A 14,486-nucleotide genomic window follows, 5' to 3' on the forward strand; every position below is an offset into this window, starting at 1 on the left:
AAAACGAGATCCTTCCATCCAATTAAAAGATATATGGTTAGAGGCATGTCATAGAATTCAAAGAGTAAAAGATTTGATGGTTGATAAGAGTGATATGAACGATCTGCATTGACCTCATTTGAGCAAGTTCTCACAAATAAAGGTTAACTCAAAAAGATGCGGCAGGGAAAGGAATAAAATACATATATTTCCGCACATCTCATAATTTCACACATTTTACGTCCTAGCTGTTCTGTATAAATGCATAAGCATGCGTTTGTCCAATGTCCCACGGATCTCCCTCACTAGAGGGATCACAGCCAGTTAGTCGCGAGGCTGAGGTGTCCCTGGGTGGCGAATAGGGGGCTAATCGCGGACCAGAAGCGACCTTCTGCTTGCCCAGAGACGCAGATGGATTCAGGGGATGGACTCCCTGTTTCTGCTGAGCTAGGACTGACTCATGACATCCTCATGTATCCCGCACGTCGGTCCGGCCAAAAGCCTGCAATCAAGTGACTGGGAGGTGCAAGGGAGGCGGTTTGGAGTCGCCTCCAACAAATAAGCTCCACATGTCCACTCTGGGAGAACGGAAGTTCTCCCAGAAACTCATGGGACTACAGGCTTGCAACCTGCCCATGGGTTTTAAAATTTTTACGCAAAACACAGTAATAGAAAAGAGTCTCCTGATTCCGGAGGAAAGCCTGGTACGGTAGTGCCAGGTAGGACGGGGTTGCAGGAGTTATGTAGGCTACCAAAACGGAAGAGGACTAAGATGGCGATCTGTACTTATAACGCACGTACGCTTGCATCGGAAGCGGACATCGAAGATCTGATAATGCAAGCCAAGAAGATCAAGCACAACGTCATCGACTGACCGAGACGAGACGACGTCACCCTCTCAACGCCGTATATGAAACTGGAGAAGAACTGTTCTTAGGAACATGCGACAGTAGAGGTGTTGGTGGAGTTGGCGTCCTCGTCAACAGGAGTATGGCAAAGAACATCGACTCTTTCGAACAACTTACGACCCGAATCAGACGTCTGCGAATGAGAAGATGTGGTCCAACACCAGCTTTGACTATCTTCGTCGCTTACGCTCCAACATCAAGCTACGAAGAAGAAGAATTCGAAGCTTTCTATATGGAAATGGAAAAGTTTTACCGAGAAGATCATGCCTTCCACAAGGTCATAATTGGCGATTTCAACGCCAAGGTTGGCCCAAGAAGAACGCCGGAAGAACTTCACATCGGGACTCACGGCCTACAATGGAATGACCAGGGGGAGAGGCTCTCCGAGTTCATCATAACGACCAAGACCATCCTTGGGAACTCGCAAATCCAGAAGCCCTCCTCTCTACGCTGGACGTGGGAGTCACCCGGTGGAGGGTATCGTAATGAAATAGGCCACATCATCGTCAATAAAGGTTCTGCCTGACGGACGTCGGTGTTGTACCAAAGTTCTATACGGGATCGGACCATCGCCTCCTCCGAGGAAGATTTCCCTTCACAAGGAGAGCAGAGAAAGCCGCCAAGTTCAGAGAGAGAAATCCCAGGACTACCATCAACTGGGATCTCTTCGCTACGCTAGCCGGCTTTTGGGAAGATTCCGCAATGGACAACATCGACGAGGAATATGACCGGCTTGTTGAACACCTTCACGACTGCGCGAAGAAGGCTGAGAGTTTTAAAACCACCAAGAGACGCCTATCTCTTCAAACTCTTGAGCTGATACGCCAGCGTGGAGCAGCACGAGCTGCAGAGAACCAAGAACTCACGTCCGAGCTCGCAAGGCTTTGCAGAGAGGCGATAAAGGAAGACCTTGAAGAGAGAAGAGCAGAAGTGCTGGCTGAAGCTGCAGAGGCGGGGAAAAACATCCGCTATGCCCGTCGAGACTTCGCCAGTCGCAAGACGAGGATGACTGCTCTCCGGAGCCCAAAGGGAACAGCCATTGCATTAAGAAGAGGGATAGAGGAAATCATCTACGACTTCTACTCTGATCTCTTCGACAGCCATGTCCACTTGCCTCCTCACCATCTGAGGGAAGACGGACAAGTCATTCCAGAGGTTCTCCCGTCCGAAATACGACATGCTATCATGTCAGTAAGAAATCATACGGCATCCGGTCCCGACAGAATAAGACCAGAACACCTGAAGAGTCTTCCGCCAGTACTCATCAACACCCTGGCGAGGCTCTTTACACGTTATCTGTCGGAATGCAAGGTTCCTAAACAGTGGAAGACCAGCAAGACCGTGTTGTTGTATAAAAAGGGAGAACCACATGACATCGGCAACTATCGCCCAATCTGCTTACTGTCCGTCATCTACAAGCTCGTTACAAGAGTGACCCTTAATAGGACTGAAAAAGTCTTGGATGAAGGACGACCGTACGAGCAAGCAGGGTTTCGAAAAGGATTCAGCACGATTGACCACATTCACACTGTTTCGAAACTCATCGAGGTATCACGAGAGTACAAGATGCCGCTCTGTGTCACTTTCAGGAAAAAGGCCTCCGACTCAGTTGAGACGGAAGCGGTCGTGGAAGCCTTGGACAACCAAGGCGTCCCTACTCAGTACGTAAAGGTACTTCGAGAGTTGTTATAGTAACTTCAAGACCGGAATTTCGCCATTCTACAAGAATATCATCATTGACGTGAAAAGGGGGATCCGCAGGGTGATACAATCTCACCAAAAATATTCGCAGCCACCGTCGAGAACGCAATGCGAAAGTTGGAATGGGACGACATGGGAGTGAAGGTTGATGGTCGGCAGCTACACCATTTGCGGTTTGCTGATGGCATTGTGCTGATAACACTTAGCATCAGCCTGGCGGAACGAATGCTGACCGAATTCGACGAAACATGTGAATGCATCGGTCTTCAGCTGAATCTACAAAAGACGGTGTTCATGAGGACCGGATGGGTTTCAGATGCCCCATTCACGCTCAACGGAACGAACATATCCGAATACACCAGCTACGTTTATCTGGGTCGGGAATTGAACATGATGAACAACCTAACTGCCGAGCTGGGCAGAAGGAGACGAGGGGCTTGGGAAGCGTACAAGAGCATCGAGGATGTAGTGAAGAAGACCAAGAATACCCGGCTCCGTACTCACCTCTTGAACACCTCCGCACTTCCTGCTTTGACTTATGCTTCGGAAACCTGGGCATTTCGCAAGCAGGAAGAAAACGCAGTGATCATCACTGAACGCGCAATTGAGAGAGTGTTGCTAGGAGTATCCCGTTTCACGCAAGTGAGGGACGGGACTCGAAGTTCTCTCCTATCGATCGAAGATTAGAGACGCCGCCGCATTTGCCAAGGAAAGTAAAATAAGGTGGGCCGGACACGTGATGCGCTTTGATGACAACCGTTGGACCAGAGCCGTGAGCGACTGGGTTCCCCGCGATATTAAGCGCACTACAGGAAGACCGCCGACCCGATGGACGGATTTCTCCACGAAGTCCTTCAAAGAAAAATATGATGCTCTTCGTGTCCCATGCGAAAAGAGGAGCCACTGGGCCACTCTGGCACGCGATCGGGGCAAATGGAAGAATTACTGGCTCTCACTCGACCAGTTCGAAGATCAACGGGAGAAATCATGACCGAAAAAAAGAGAATTGGGAGTAGAGAAAAAGGAAATAAAAATGAAAAATGAAAAGGAAACGAGTGTTATAGGTATGTGTGACCATATCAACGGATTGCAGGGGCTTCGCTGCTAGCCATTGTTGTAATCGCACGCCTCTTGTTCAACAGTCTGTGCCGCTCCCAGCGCACGGCCTTCCTCCGCGGAAAGCCACAGGGAGGAAAACCCCGGCCCGGACAGTTCGAAACATCTTAACTCGATACATGTGCACTTTCCTGGGCGCGGACTGAGGGGACGAAACGTTGTTAATGGTGAGGTGCGGATGATCGACCTCTATGACCCGAAGTTGGCCCAACCAGGGGTTGTACAGCTTGTGAGAAAGCCCTAGGTGGGGCATGCAATCGCGTAAAAAGACGCGATCACCAACCTTAACTTTGAGTGGACCCAAGTGGAACTGATCGTACTGATGCTTAAACTTGCGACTTTGACGTTCGTTATAAGTTGCTGCTGCTCTCCAGGCTGCGTGAAAGGTAGATACGAGATCCTCTATATAGACGCGAGATTCGTTATCTCCAGGGGTATGGCGCTGCGAATCGTGTTGGATCAATAAGTCTATATTGAAGACCAGATTCCTCCCATATCAGGAAAAAGGGAGTGTTACCCGTACAGTAGTGTTATACATGAAGGTACATGCCGCCACATGTTTGTCCCAATCCGATTGATTATCACTAATATATGCGCGAAGCATTGGATTGAACGTGGCGTAAACCCGTTCGCACGCGAAATTACCCTCATGGTGGTAAGGGGTCGCATAGTACCGGCTGATCTGCAGCAGCTCACCTATCTCGGAAACTACCTCTCCTTTAACCTAAGAGGCGTTATCAGAGACGAGTTGGCTCATTACACCAAACTTCAGATTACATTCAGTGATTATTGCATGTGCTACTGTGACTGCCGAACAGTCAGGTAGCGAAGCTGCGATCACGAGCTTGATAAAAATGATCGATCAACGCTATAATGTTCTTGTTGCCAGATTCAGTGGTGTGCAACCAGTCAGGTCGACATACACCCTGTCAAAAACCGCGCCGCTGATGTCAGGAAGAAGACGCTCGCGGTTCATCTGCTGCGCCCCCTTACGCTGACAAGGTACACAAGAACGGACCAGGGCGAAAACATGTTCTGCCATTTGGGGCCAAAAGTATATCCGAGAAATGAAATCTTGCAGAATCTGAATTTTTGTGCCAGTGAAAATGCCCACCTGCCGAAGGACTAGCATGGAGTGCCAGGAAAATAGGTTCGCGCAACATTTTTGCTACCACCAAGCACTTAAATCGCACTCGTAGAAGCACGAGATGCTCCACTGGCGTAGAGACATCGGTTATTCCGGATAGTGCACTTCTCAGCAAGTGCTAGAAGGTTTTTCGGCATCCGAAGGGTGGTCAGAGAACCTCTGCGTCTCAATCAACGTCATTACCGCTGAGCGATTAGATTTCTGCGCAACTAAAGCACCGTAAGGACGAATTTTCACTGGGCTCCCTGCGAACACTATCGGAGATCTCAGTGAGCAGATCCTCGCCCTACACAAATTGATACTCAGAGGGAATTCTATATGTCATCGGACTTCGGAGAGTCATCTGAGAAACGGACCTAGCTATTTGCGACGCTAGAAAGGGCGTCTGCAACCACGTTCGAGGACCCCTTAAGGTATTCGACTGAGACATCGTAACTCTTCAGCTCAACTACCGATCGGGCTAAGTTATCGTGGGTATGGTTATGTTTCAGCAGAAACATGAGTGGTCTGTGATCCGGAAGAATTGTAGTGTAATTATCGTATATGGTTGCGCGAAAGAACCGAGTTGCGCTTATAATGTCAAACAGTTTGATATGAGTGGGACTCCATTTACGCTGAGAATCAGATAATGCGTTACTGAAGTATCCTACAGCAACTAACGGACCCCCTTCATGGGTCTGTTTTTGAAATAAGGCTGCTCTACCACTACTTGACTACCATCGGTGTGCAAATAAAACTCATCATCAGCGGGGAAAGGCTGAGCAAAACTTGGACGAGAGACACTCTCTCAAGCAGAGGAAGAACTCCTCCTGTTCCGCTCCCCAAATAAACCTGGCTTTGTCCATTGGAAGTGCGTACAGGGGTGCGGCGATTAAAGAGAAATTCGCTATGAATTTGCGGAAGAAATTCGCCATGCCAATGAAGGCTTTAACCCCTTTGATCAAGGAAGGTTTGAGAAACTATCAAATCGCCCTCAGGTTGCGGTCTGCGGGGCTACAGGAATTGCCCGAAATCTCATGACCCAAGAAAAAAATCTTTGATTGCGCAATTTCTGTCAGCTTCTTATCCAATACCTTTTTGTTAAACCAACGAAAGCGATAAAGGACCTTTCTAAGGGAGGCGAAATGGCCGGGAAGTCGTTGTCAAAGGCGACAATATCGTCTAGGTACGCAAAGCTGTTGGTTTCCAAGCCCCCCAGTATACGAGACATAGCTCGATAGAAGTAAGCGCCGGCATTTTTGAGACCAAAGGGAAGGTAAAAGAACTGGTACACTCCACGGTGGGTTACCCACCCACCTTTGTCTTGATTCTCAGGTGATAACAAAAACTGCATATAACCTGACGCTAAGTCCAATCATGATAACGATTATGATTATGATATATAATAACGGGCTTATTCTGTCACGTGTGTGTGTGTGTGTGTGTGTGTGTGTGTGTGTGTGTGTGTGTGTGTGTGTGTGTGTGTGTGTGTGTGTGTGTGTGTGTGTGTGTGTGTGTGTGTGTGTGTGAGTCACGAAATTTAAAAGGGGGAGTGCGACGGGTCCACCGGCGTCAGATACCCATAGAAGGGGGTGCAACGAGTCCACCGGCGTCGGATTGGTGCGCCGGCGCCAGATACCTATAGAATGTGTCGCGACGGGTTCCGCGGCGTCGAATTCCTGTGTTTTCGTGTAGAAATATCGCACAATAACTTCGTGTACATGCCACGAAAGGTGAATTGTACGTTGCAAACCTTTCATAGTCGTATCCACTTTCCGCTTTGCTTTTCACCTCTGCGATTCTTCCGTTCTTCAGAAAACGGGAACATGAATGCCAACTGTTGCTTAGATAGTAGCCAACTGTTTACATGATCTGATGTGGAACGCTATCTTTGTCGGTACGATGATGTCATTCACTTCATTTTATGTGAAACATCATTCTGTGATAACTGTTGGGGAGTACAAAAGGGAATCCTATACTTTGAGTAATGATTCCAAGTCGTGTCTATATTACATTGGTATTGAAAGAGTGCTCAAAAGTGAAGTTTGAATGAAAATGTATGAAAATGTAGAACTGAAACTTTTTTTTGGTGTTCGCTCCGCTCGTCTTCACCGATCAAAAAGAAATAACAGTAGCGACATTTTTTGTAAGATTAGGATTGCTTTTTTCTATCAACGCTTCCTTCAATTTTTTACCCGAAAATTTAAGCATACGTGAAAGATTTTATGGTTTCTCTTTAAACGCTAAGTTCTATATTTGGAGAACAATCAAACTTGATTTTTCATCTATGTTCCTTTCAAATCTCTACAGTTTGGAAACATTAATCGAAGTATGAGTTTCCTTCGTTCTCAACTATTAGCAAAGAACGATTACGTGAAAACATTAAATTACGTGAATATCACTATCGCAGTGATCAAAATAACGTTCTACGTCAGATCGCGTAAACTGTTAACGACTATATACTGTATTTTAGCAGCCGTTCGCAGGTGCGTTTCCTCCTTTTGAAAAAAGGATGACGGCAGCGTTAGAGAGACATGCTGGGAAGTAGTAATGTGAAGGAACCATAGAAACATATTCTACTGCGTTTTACCGTCTCTCCTCACTCTATAATCTTCTGACACCGGGGCGTCATTCCGACCCCATGGCACCCGTTTTACAGTTATCTGGCTCTGCGGCAGGAATTTGACGCCGTAGGACCCGTCTCGCCCAATTTTACCGCGTTGAGGCTCTAGCGCACCAAACCGACACATTGGTATCCGTCTTCCTCTCTTTTTGGAATTTCTTGACTGAGACACACACACATACACGGACGCACACACGTGACAGAATAAGCCCGTTACTATACCGTGTGATAGTTTGCAAGCTTGGGAGTATACATTCACATAAAAGTTTATTTACCCTCACTAACATATGAGAGAAACTAACTCGCCTTATCAAAGGCAACATACATCCCTACACAGCTTTGCACAATCGGTAACAGGTAGAGCGGTCGCCTATCAGGTGCATGGCGATGGTTTGGCACCTCACGGCTGCGGACTTTTGCATCATTATGGAGTATTTTCGTGACACACAGACAAACGCACACACACACATACACACACGGACTAAGCGCGTTATTATATAGCATGATTTTCATTAATCAGTGATGGCGAGCGGAGCGAACACCACAGAAAGTCTGAAGTCTGGCTTTAGCCGGACGCTCAGACTGCTATATAACAACGGGCTTATTCTGACACGTGTGTGTGTGTGTGCGTGTCAGTCACGAAATTCGAAAAGGGGGGTGTGTCGGGTTTGTGCCACGGCGCCAGATACCTATGGAACGGGGTACGACGGGTCCCAGGGCGTCGGGTTGGTGCGCACGGGTAAAGCTATAAAATGCGGTAAGACGGGTTCCACGGGTTCGAATTCCTGTGTCATGGTGTAGCAGTATCACCCAGTAACTTCGTGCGCATTTCCGAAAAGGTAAATAGGACGTTGCAAACGTTTCATAGTAGTATCCACTTTTCGCGTTGCTTTGCACCTAGACGACCCCTCCGTCCCTCAGAAAGTGGAAACACGCATGCAAACGGCTGCTTACATAGTAGCAAGCTGTTTTTATGATATGGCGTGGAACGCTAACTCTATCAGTACGATGATGTCGTCTACGTCATTTCATATTAAAACATTATTCTGCGATAACTGTTAGCGAAAATCTAGTACTTTCAAATGGTGTCTACACTGTGTTGGGAACGAAGGCGTGTTTGAAGCTAAAGTTTGAATATTCTCCAAGTGTGGAAGAAACGCGTTCAGAAAGAAAAGTAGGAAACCTCCCGCCTTTATCTGTAATAAAAAAGAGGAAGAAAGCTTTGTTGGAACTACACAAATTAATTAAACTAATTTCAGAGAACAACAAACTACTATTAATTTTCGTCGGTCAGTGAAGAGGAGCGAAGCCAACACCACAGAAAGTCTGAAGTCCGGTTTTAGCCGGACGTTCAGACTGGTAATGAATATTTCGTCTAATTTGAAGAAATAAGCGCAAATCCTATGAACAGCCCTTCCTTCCATGGAGATGTACCCTCGTGATATGCCAATGGCAGAATTGCGGAGGTGTAAAAGTAACTAACGGGGCTTGAGGAAACTTTGCCCGTTTTCGAGCCACACATTCGTCAAAAGCAAATTCTCGAAATATAATGGAAATCAGCGGCTCATTTACTTTCGAATGATATTTTGCCCACTCCCAACGATCCCGACCGTTTGCGACTTATAAATCCGTCGGCGATGGATTTTGGGACACAAATTAGTAGCGGTGTTGTAGCTCACTGTGAGGAACCATTAGTGAACCATTATTCCTGCAAAATGGAAAAAAAAAATGAAAGGAAAACAGCTGGGAACGACGGAGAACACGTGTTAAAACCATTTTCACACTACTTCTGACTGTTTACAAGCAATTTTACTCATCGACAACGGAAACAAACGGTCGAGAGTTCGATCCCCGTAGGAAATTTGATTTTTGCAAAGAATAAAAAAGATAATGGATAAAGTTTCTGGCGTTAATCAATCCACTTGGGATGCGCCTCCACGTTCACTTCAATTCAGAATCGTTTGAGGTTTACGAACGTGTATCTGGCCTATACAATGACTTGCGGTGGCTAGCCGATGTGTCAAGTCAGTGTTTTTATCCTTCCAGACAAGTCTGGTACCAATTTATCGACCCCGGAGGGATGAAAGGCTTAGTGAGCCCTAGGGCGGATTCGAACCTTCGATCGATGGTGGAGGAAGCGGAACCTCTAACCGTTACACTACACCCGCCCCTGATTTTTGATTTTCGCAAAACCGAAGAAAATTACTAAGACGAACATTTCACCGGAAGTTTTTCTGAAATCGTATCTAGAGCAGTTTTCGGCACAAATAGGTGTTACTAAGAGTTCATTTTAGCGATTAGAACCAGGCCCTGATCGGAAATTTCTGCTGGACTGGTCGGATATTAGCAGCTTGAAATAAATATGAATCAGAGGTAACAGAAGAGGCGGAGGAAGGTAAAGGTGGCCGCTTTCTGTGAGGGAAATTTCAAACTATAAAAGGCCAAAATATATTTTTCAGGGACCCTCTGGTTTTTTAAAGCTAACTGAGAAGTAGTTAAGAAATTTAGCATTTTTCTCAACCTTCTCTAAAATAGTTTTTGAGAGAACTAAAACCATCTTGAAAAAAGTAAAATAGACTATTGTAGCACAAGTCTTCCTCTACGACATACTTCAAACTGAATTCTTCTTTATGAACTACTAGCTGAGTTATTGGACTTTGTTTGAAGTCAAACAGATTTCGACGCGTTGCCGAAAATATGAGATTTCGCACTCTTTCCCGTTGATAGATTACTGTAGCACTGTTGAAACATTCAATGCCATATTTTGATAGAACATAAATGGAGAACCCTCCGCTGCAAATTTTGGTCTCTGTAGGTGTTATTGTCTTGTTCCTTCAAGAGCTAGTTGAGATCAATTCGAAACTTTGAGACAAAATTTAGAATTTTTCTCAACTTGGTTTCAAAAAAGGGGAGCTAAAAGCACCAAACTTGGTAAAAAAAAACTATATATATATATATATATATATATATATATATATATATAAGAAATCTTCCACAAATCGCAGCTAGCATTATTGCATGAAATTCACTCAGAGCGTCGATATTCAGAAACTCGTTGGCCCTATATACTTTGTACTAATTTCATTCCTAATTGCCACTGTAGGTGTCTTTTTCCTCAGTAACAACATCGAAATTTCTTTTTCGAGTGATAATAATACATTCATCACTGTCGGATTAGAAATGTACTCTTCTAACTCTCGTACACTAAATGCATAAATCCCACTTTTGTCAGGGACTGATCCCTGACAGCCGCAAGAAACTGCGATACATTACCATCAAGGACTGCAGATAAGATTCAGCCAACCCCTACACCAGATACACACTCTTTGATTCTCCTTGATTCTTTCCCTCATACCCATATTTTCCATTTTCTTGGTGAAATGTTCTTCAAAAACAACTACCTTAAGAGCAAATCCTCAATGCTTCGTTCAGAACGCATTGTTCTGATGTTCAGACTTGATTCTGTTGGGACCGCGTGGAGCACAGTTTTTCACCGATATGATGGGATGCGGGACCTCGAGGGATAGGACTTCTGGAAGGAGATTTCCATGGAAGTGGTTGTCGAAGAGATCTGAGTAAATCGTGACGGACTTTCTCCATCCCCTTCCGATCCGGTGGTTGATCCATCTGGGTTCCGCAGACCAGTTATTTTCATTTTACGATTGAATTGATTTAAGAGCTGAGAGACGTAGCGAATGCTCTTACTCACCACTTCTGCTTCAGCCAATACTGGTGGTTTTCTCTTTTCAAGGTCTTCTTTTATCTATGCCACTTCTCGCGGGTTTGGATCTGAGTTCATGGTTGCCTACAGCTTGTGCAGCTCCATGCAGACGTGTTAGCTCTCGCGGGTTTGGGTCTGAGGGCATGGTTGCCTAGAGATAACAAATTCATCACTGTTGGATGACAAATGTACTCTTTTAGCTCTCGTACACTGAATGCAAAAATCCCACTTTTGTCAAGGACTGATGCCTGACAGCCGCAATAAAAACGGCCACACATCACGCTGCACCATCGAGGACTGCAGGTGAGATTCAACCAACCCCTACATCGGATACACACTCCTTGATTCCCTCACTTATCTCCATATCTTATATTTTCTTGGTGAAATGTTCTTCAAAAACAACTCACTTAAACGCAATTCCGCAATGCTTCGCTCAGAACGCATTGTATAATTTATGTTCTTTTGCTTCCCTTTATACTCATGACCCCTCGCATTTATCCTGATCTGGATATCCTTCATTTATTTATTATTTTTCCAAACTAGTCCCAGACTAAAAGTGTGAAATTATACCAGTAATATCTAAAAAAAAACTTCACGCCATCTATTTTTCTAACATTTTGCATCCCTCAACATGAGTTCGTTTGGAAACGACAATTCCCTCGCTTTTCTCCTTGATCTCTTCATTTCTTCCTTTGCTGACAAGTCTTACGAACCCCCTCCTTCTCTGACACCAACGACCTTCGATGGGGAAATTCTCAACGCAATCTTGACTTTGGGTCCATTTGTCTGGAGAATAGACATCAAAAAAGCTTCTGACTTACGGGATAACGATAATCCTCATTCCTGCTACTTTTTGAAAGTTGGAATGTTTCTTTTTTAACGAAAATTTTCATATGCGCAATTTGGAGCTATTTGATGCACTTTTCTCTCTTATTTCGCCCGTGGATGTCTCTTTGTTCTGGTATGGTTGCAACGTGGAGATAACCCTACATCACAAAATACCACTCGTACCGAAGTGAGCGGCAAACAGGATTTTACTGCCGTCGAGCGTTTGGTAAAACAACACCCGCAGGACAAAGAACACCTGTTCGATGAAATATATCTCTGTCGTATGAGCACATGTAATGCTTCAAATGACAGATTAGTGTGCTGATAATTGTTACCATAGAGTTTCATCACCAACGGCGGGTGCTGCTTCGAAACTCATCTGTCATGGATCACCTTGATCACCTTGACTTTCTCCCGTTGATCTTCGAACTGGTCGAGTGAGCGCCAGTAATTCTTCCATTTGCCCCGATCGCGTGCCAGAGTGGCCCAGTGGCTCCTCTTTTCGCATGGGACACGAAGAGCATCATATTTTTCTTTGAAGGACTTCGTGGAGAAATCCGTCCATCGGGTCGGCGGTCTTCCTGTAGTGCGCTTAATATCGCGGGGAACCCAGTCGCTCACGGCTCTGGTCCAACGGTTGTCATCAAAGCGCATCACGTGTCCGGCCCACCTTATTTTACTTTCCTTGGCAAATGCGGCGGCGTCTCTAATCTTCGATCGATAGGAGAGAACTTCGAGTCCCGTCCCTCACTTGCGTGAAACGGGATACTCCTAGCAACACTCTCTCAATTGCGCGTTCAGTGATGATCACTGCGTTTTCTTCCTGCTTGCGAAATGCCCAGGTTTCCGAAGCATAAGTCAAAGCAGGAAGTGCGGTGGTGTTCAAGAGGTGAGTACGGAGCCGGGTATTCTTGGTCTTCTTCACTACATCCTCGATGCTCTTGTACGCTTCCCAAGCCCCTCGTCTCCTTCTGCCCAGCTCGGCAGTTAGGTTGTTCATCATGTTCAATTCCCGACCCAGATAAACGTAGCTGGTGTATTCGGATATGTTCGTTCCGTTGAGCGTGAATGGGGCATCTGAAACCCATCCGGTCCTCATGAACACCGTCTTTTGTAGATTCAGCTGAAGACCGATGCATTCACATGTTTCGTCGAATTCGGTCAGCATTCGTTCCGCCAGGCTGATGCTAAGTGTTATCAGTACAATGCCATCAGCAAACCGCAAATGGTGTAGCTGCCGACCATCAACCTTCACTCCCATGTCGTCCCATTCCAACTTTCGCATTGCGTTCTCGACGGTGGCTGCGAATATTTTTGGTGAGATTGTATCACCCTGCGGATCCCCCTTTTCACGTCAATGATGATATTCTTGTAGAATGGCGAAATTCCGGTCTTGAAGTTACTATAACAACTCTCGAAGTACCTTTACGTACTGAGTAGGGACGCCTTGGTTGTCCAAGGCTTCCACGACCGCTTCCGTCTCAACTGAGTCGGAGGCCTTTTTCCTGAAAGTGACACAGAGCGGCATCTTGTACTCTCGTGATACCTCGATGAGTTTCGAAACAGTGTGAATGTGGTCAATCGTGCTGAATCCTTTTCGAAACCCTGCTTGCTCGTACGGTCGTCCTTCATCCAAGACTTTTTCAGTCCTATTAAGGGTCACTCTTGTAACGAGCTTGTAGATGACGGACAGTAAGCAGATTGGGCGATAGTTGCCGATGTCATGTGGTTCTCCCTTTTTATACAACAACACGGTCTTGCTGGTCTTCCACTGTTTAGGAACCTTGCATTCCGACAGATAACGTGTAAAGAGCCTCGCCAGGGTGTTGATGAGTACTGGCGGAAGACTCTTCAGGTGTTCTGGTCTTATTCTGTCGGGACCGGATGCCGTATGATTTCTTACTGACATGATAGCATGTCGTATTTCGGACGGGAGAACCTCTGGAATGACTTGTCCGTCTTCCCTCAGATGGTGAGGAGGCAAGTGGACATGGCTGTCGAAGAGATCAGAGTAGAAGTCGTAGATGATTTCCTCTATCCCTCTTCTTAATGCAATGGCTGTTCCCTTTGGGCTCCGGAGAGCAGTCATCCTCGTCTTGCGACTGGCGAAGTCTCGACGGGCATAGCGGATGTTTTTCCCCGCCTCTGCAGCTTCAGCCAGCACTTCTGCTCTTCTCTCTTCAAGGTCTTCCTTTATCGCCTCTCTGCAAAGCCTTGCGAGCTCGGACGTGAGTTCTTGGTTCTCTGCAGCTCGTGCTGCTCCACGCTGGCGTATCAGCTCAAGAGTTTGAAGAGATAGGCGTCTCTTGGTGGTTTTAAAACTCTCAGCCTTCTTCGCGCAGTCGTGAAGGTGTTCAACAAGCCGGTCATATTCCTCGTCGATGTTGTCCATTGCGGAATCTTCCCAAAAGCCGGCTAGCGTAGCGAAGAGATCCCAGTTGATGGTAGTCCTGGGATTTCTCTCTCTGAACTTGGCGGCTTTCT

At 46.1% G+C, this 14,486-nt stretch overlaps 6 protein-coding genes across 8 annotated transcripts; 3 read left to right on the top strand and 3 right to left on the bottom strand.

The window, feature by feature from the left end:
• Nucleotides 1–390: 390 nt before the first annotated feature.
• Nucleotides 391–3,275, top strand: RB195_017420 (uncharacterized protein; the record flags this gene model as incomplete). Of its 3 annotated transcripts, XM_064184417.1 has the most annotated exons (4): nt 391–491; nt 807–1,364; nt 1,403–2,558; nt 2,637–3,275. In XM_064184417.1, 4 exons carry the CDS (start codon nt 391–393, stop codon nt 3,273–3,275), a joined length of 2,454 nt encoding a protein of 817 aa, XP_064040296.1. The 3 variants fall into 3 exon arrangements, with proteins under 3 accessions (XP_064040296.1, XP_064040297.1, XP_064040299.1); XM_064184415.1 differs by lacking the exons at nt 391–491; nt 2,637–3,275 and having other exon boundaries at nt 970–1,413; XM_064184416.1 differs by lacking the exons at nt 391–491; nt 807–1,364; nt 1,403–2,558 and having other exon boundaries at nt 2,697–3,275.
• On the top strand, nt 1,590–2,579 carry RB195_017421 (uncharacterized protein; the record flags this gene model as incomplete). Its single annotated transcript, XM_064184418.1, has 1 exon — nt 1,590–2,579. One exon carries the CDS (start codon nt 1,590–1,592, stop codon nt 2,577–2,579), a length of 990 nt encoding a protein of 329 aa, XP_064040298.1.
• A 52-nt stretch (nt 3,276–3,327) lies between the features above and the next one.
• On the top strand, nt 3,328–3,579 carry RB195_017422 (uncharacterized protein; the record flags this gene model as incomplete). Its single annotated transcript, XM_064184419.1, has 1 exon — nt 3,328–3,579. One exon carries the CDS (start codon nt 3,328–3,330, stop codon nt 3,577–3,579), a length of 252 nt encoding a protein of 83 aa, XP_064040300.1.
• Nucleotides 3,580–12,377: 8,798 nt separating this feature from the next.
• On the bottom strand, nt 12,378–12,656 carry RB195_017423 (uncharacterized protein; the record flags this gene model as incomplete). The annotated part of the gene is made up of 1 exon (XM_064184420.1): nt 12,378–12,656. The coding sequence occupies one exon, from the start codon at nt 12,654–12,656 to the stop codon at nt 12,378–12,380; it is 279 nt and encodes a 92-aa protein (XP_064040301.1).
• Nucleotides 12,657–12,708: 52 nt separating this feature from the next.
• RB195_017424 (uncharacterized protein) lies at nt 12,709–13,287 on the bottom strand (the record flags this gene model as incomplete). The annotated part of the gene is made up of 1 exon (XM_064184421.1): nt 12,709–13,287. One exon carries the CDS (start codon nt 13,285–13,287, stop codon nt 12,709–12,711), a length of 579 nt encoding a protein of 192 aa, XP_064040302.1.
• A 117-nt stretch (nt 13,288–13,404) lies between these two features.
• RB195_017425 (uncharacterized protein) lies at nt 13,405–14,394 on the bottom strand (the record flags this gene model as incomplete). The annotated part of the gene is made up of 1 exon (XM_064184422.1): nt 13,405–14,394. The coding sequence occupies one exon, from the start codon at nt 14,392–14,394 to the stop codon at nt 13,405–13,407; it is 990 nt and encodes a 329-aa protein (XP_064040303.1).
• Between the last annotated feature and the right edge of the window lie 92 nt (nt 14,395–14,486).

The sequence above is a fragment of the Necator americanus genome, chromosome II, assembly GCF_031761385.1.
Source record: "Necator americanus strain Aroian chromosome II, whole genome shotgun sequence".
Classification (NCBI taxonomy): domain Eukaryota; kingdom Metazoa; phylum Nematoda; class Chromadorea; order Rhabditida; family Ancylostomatidae; genus Necator; species Necator americanus.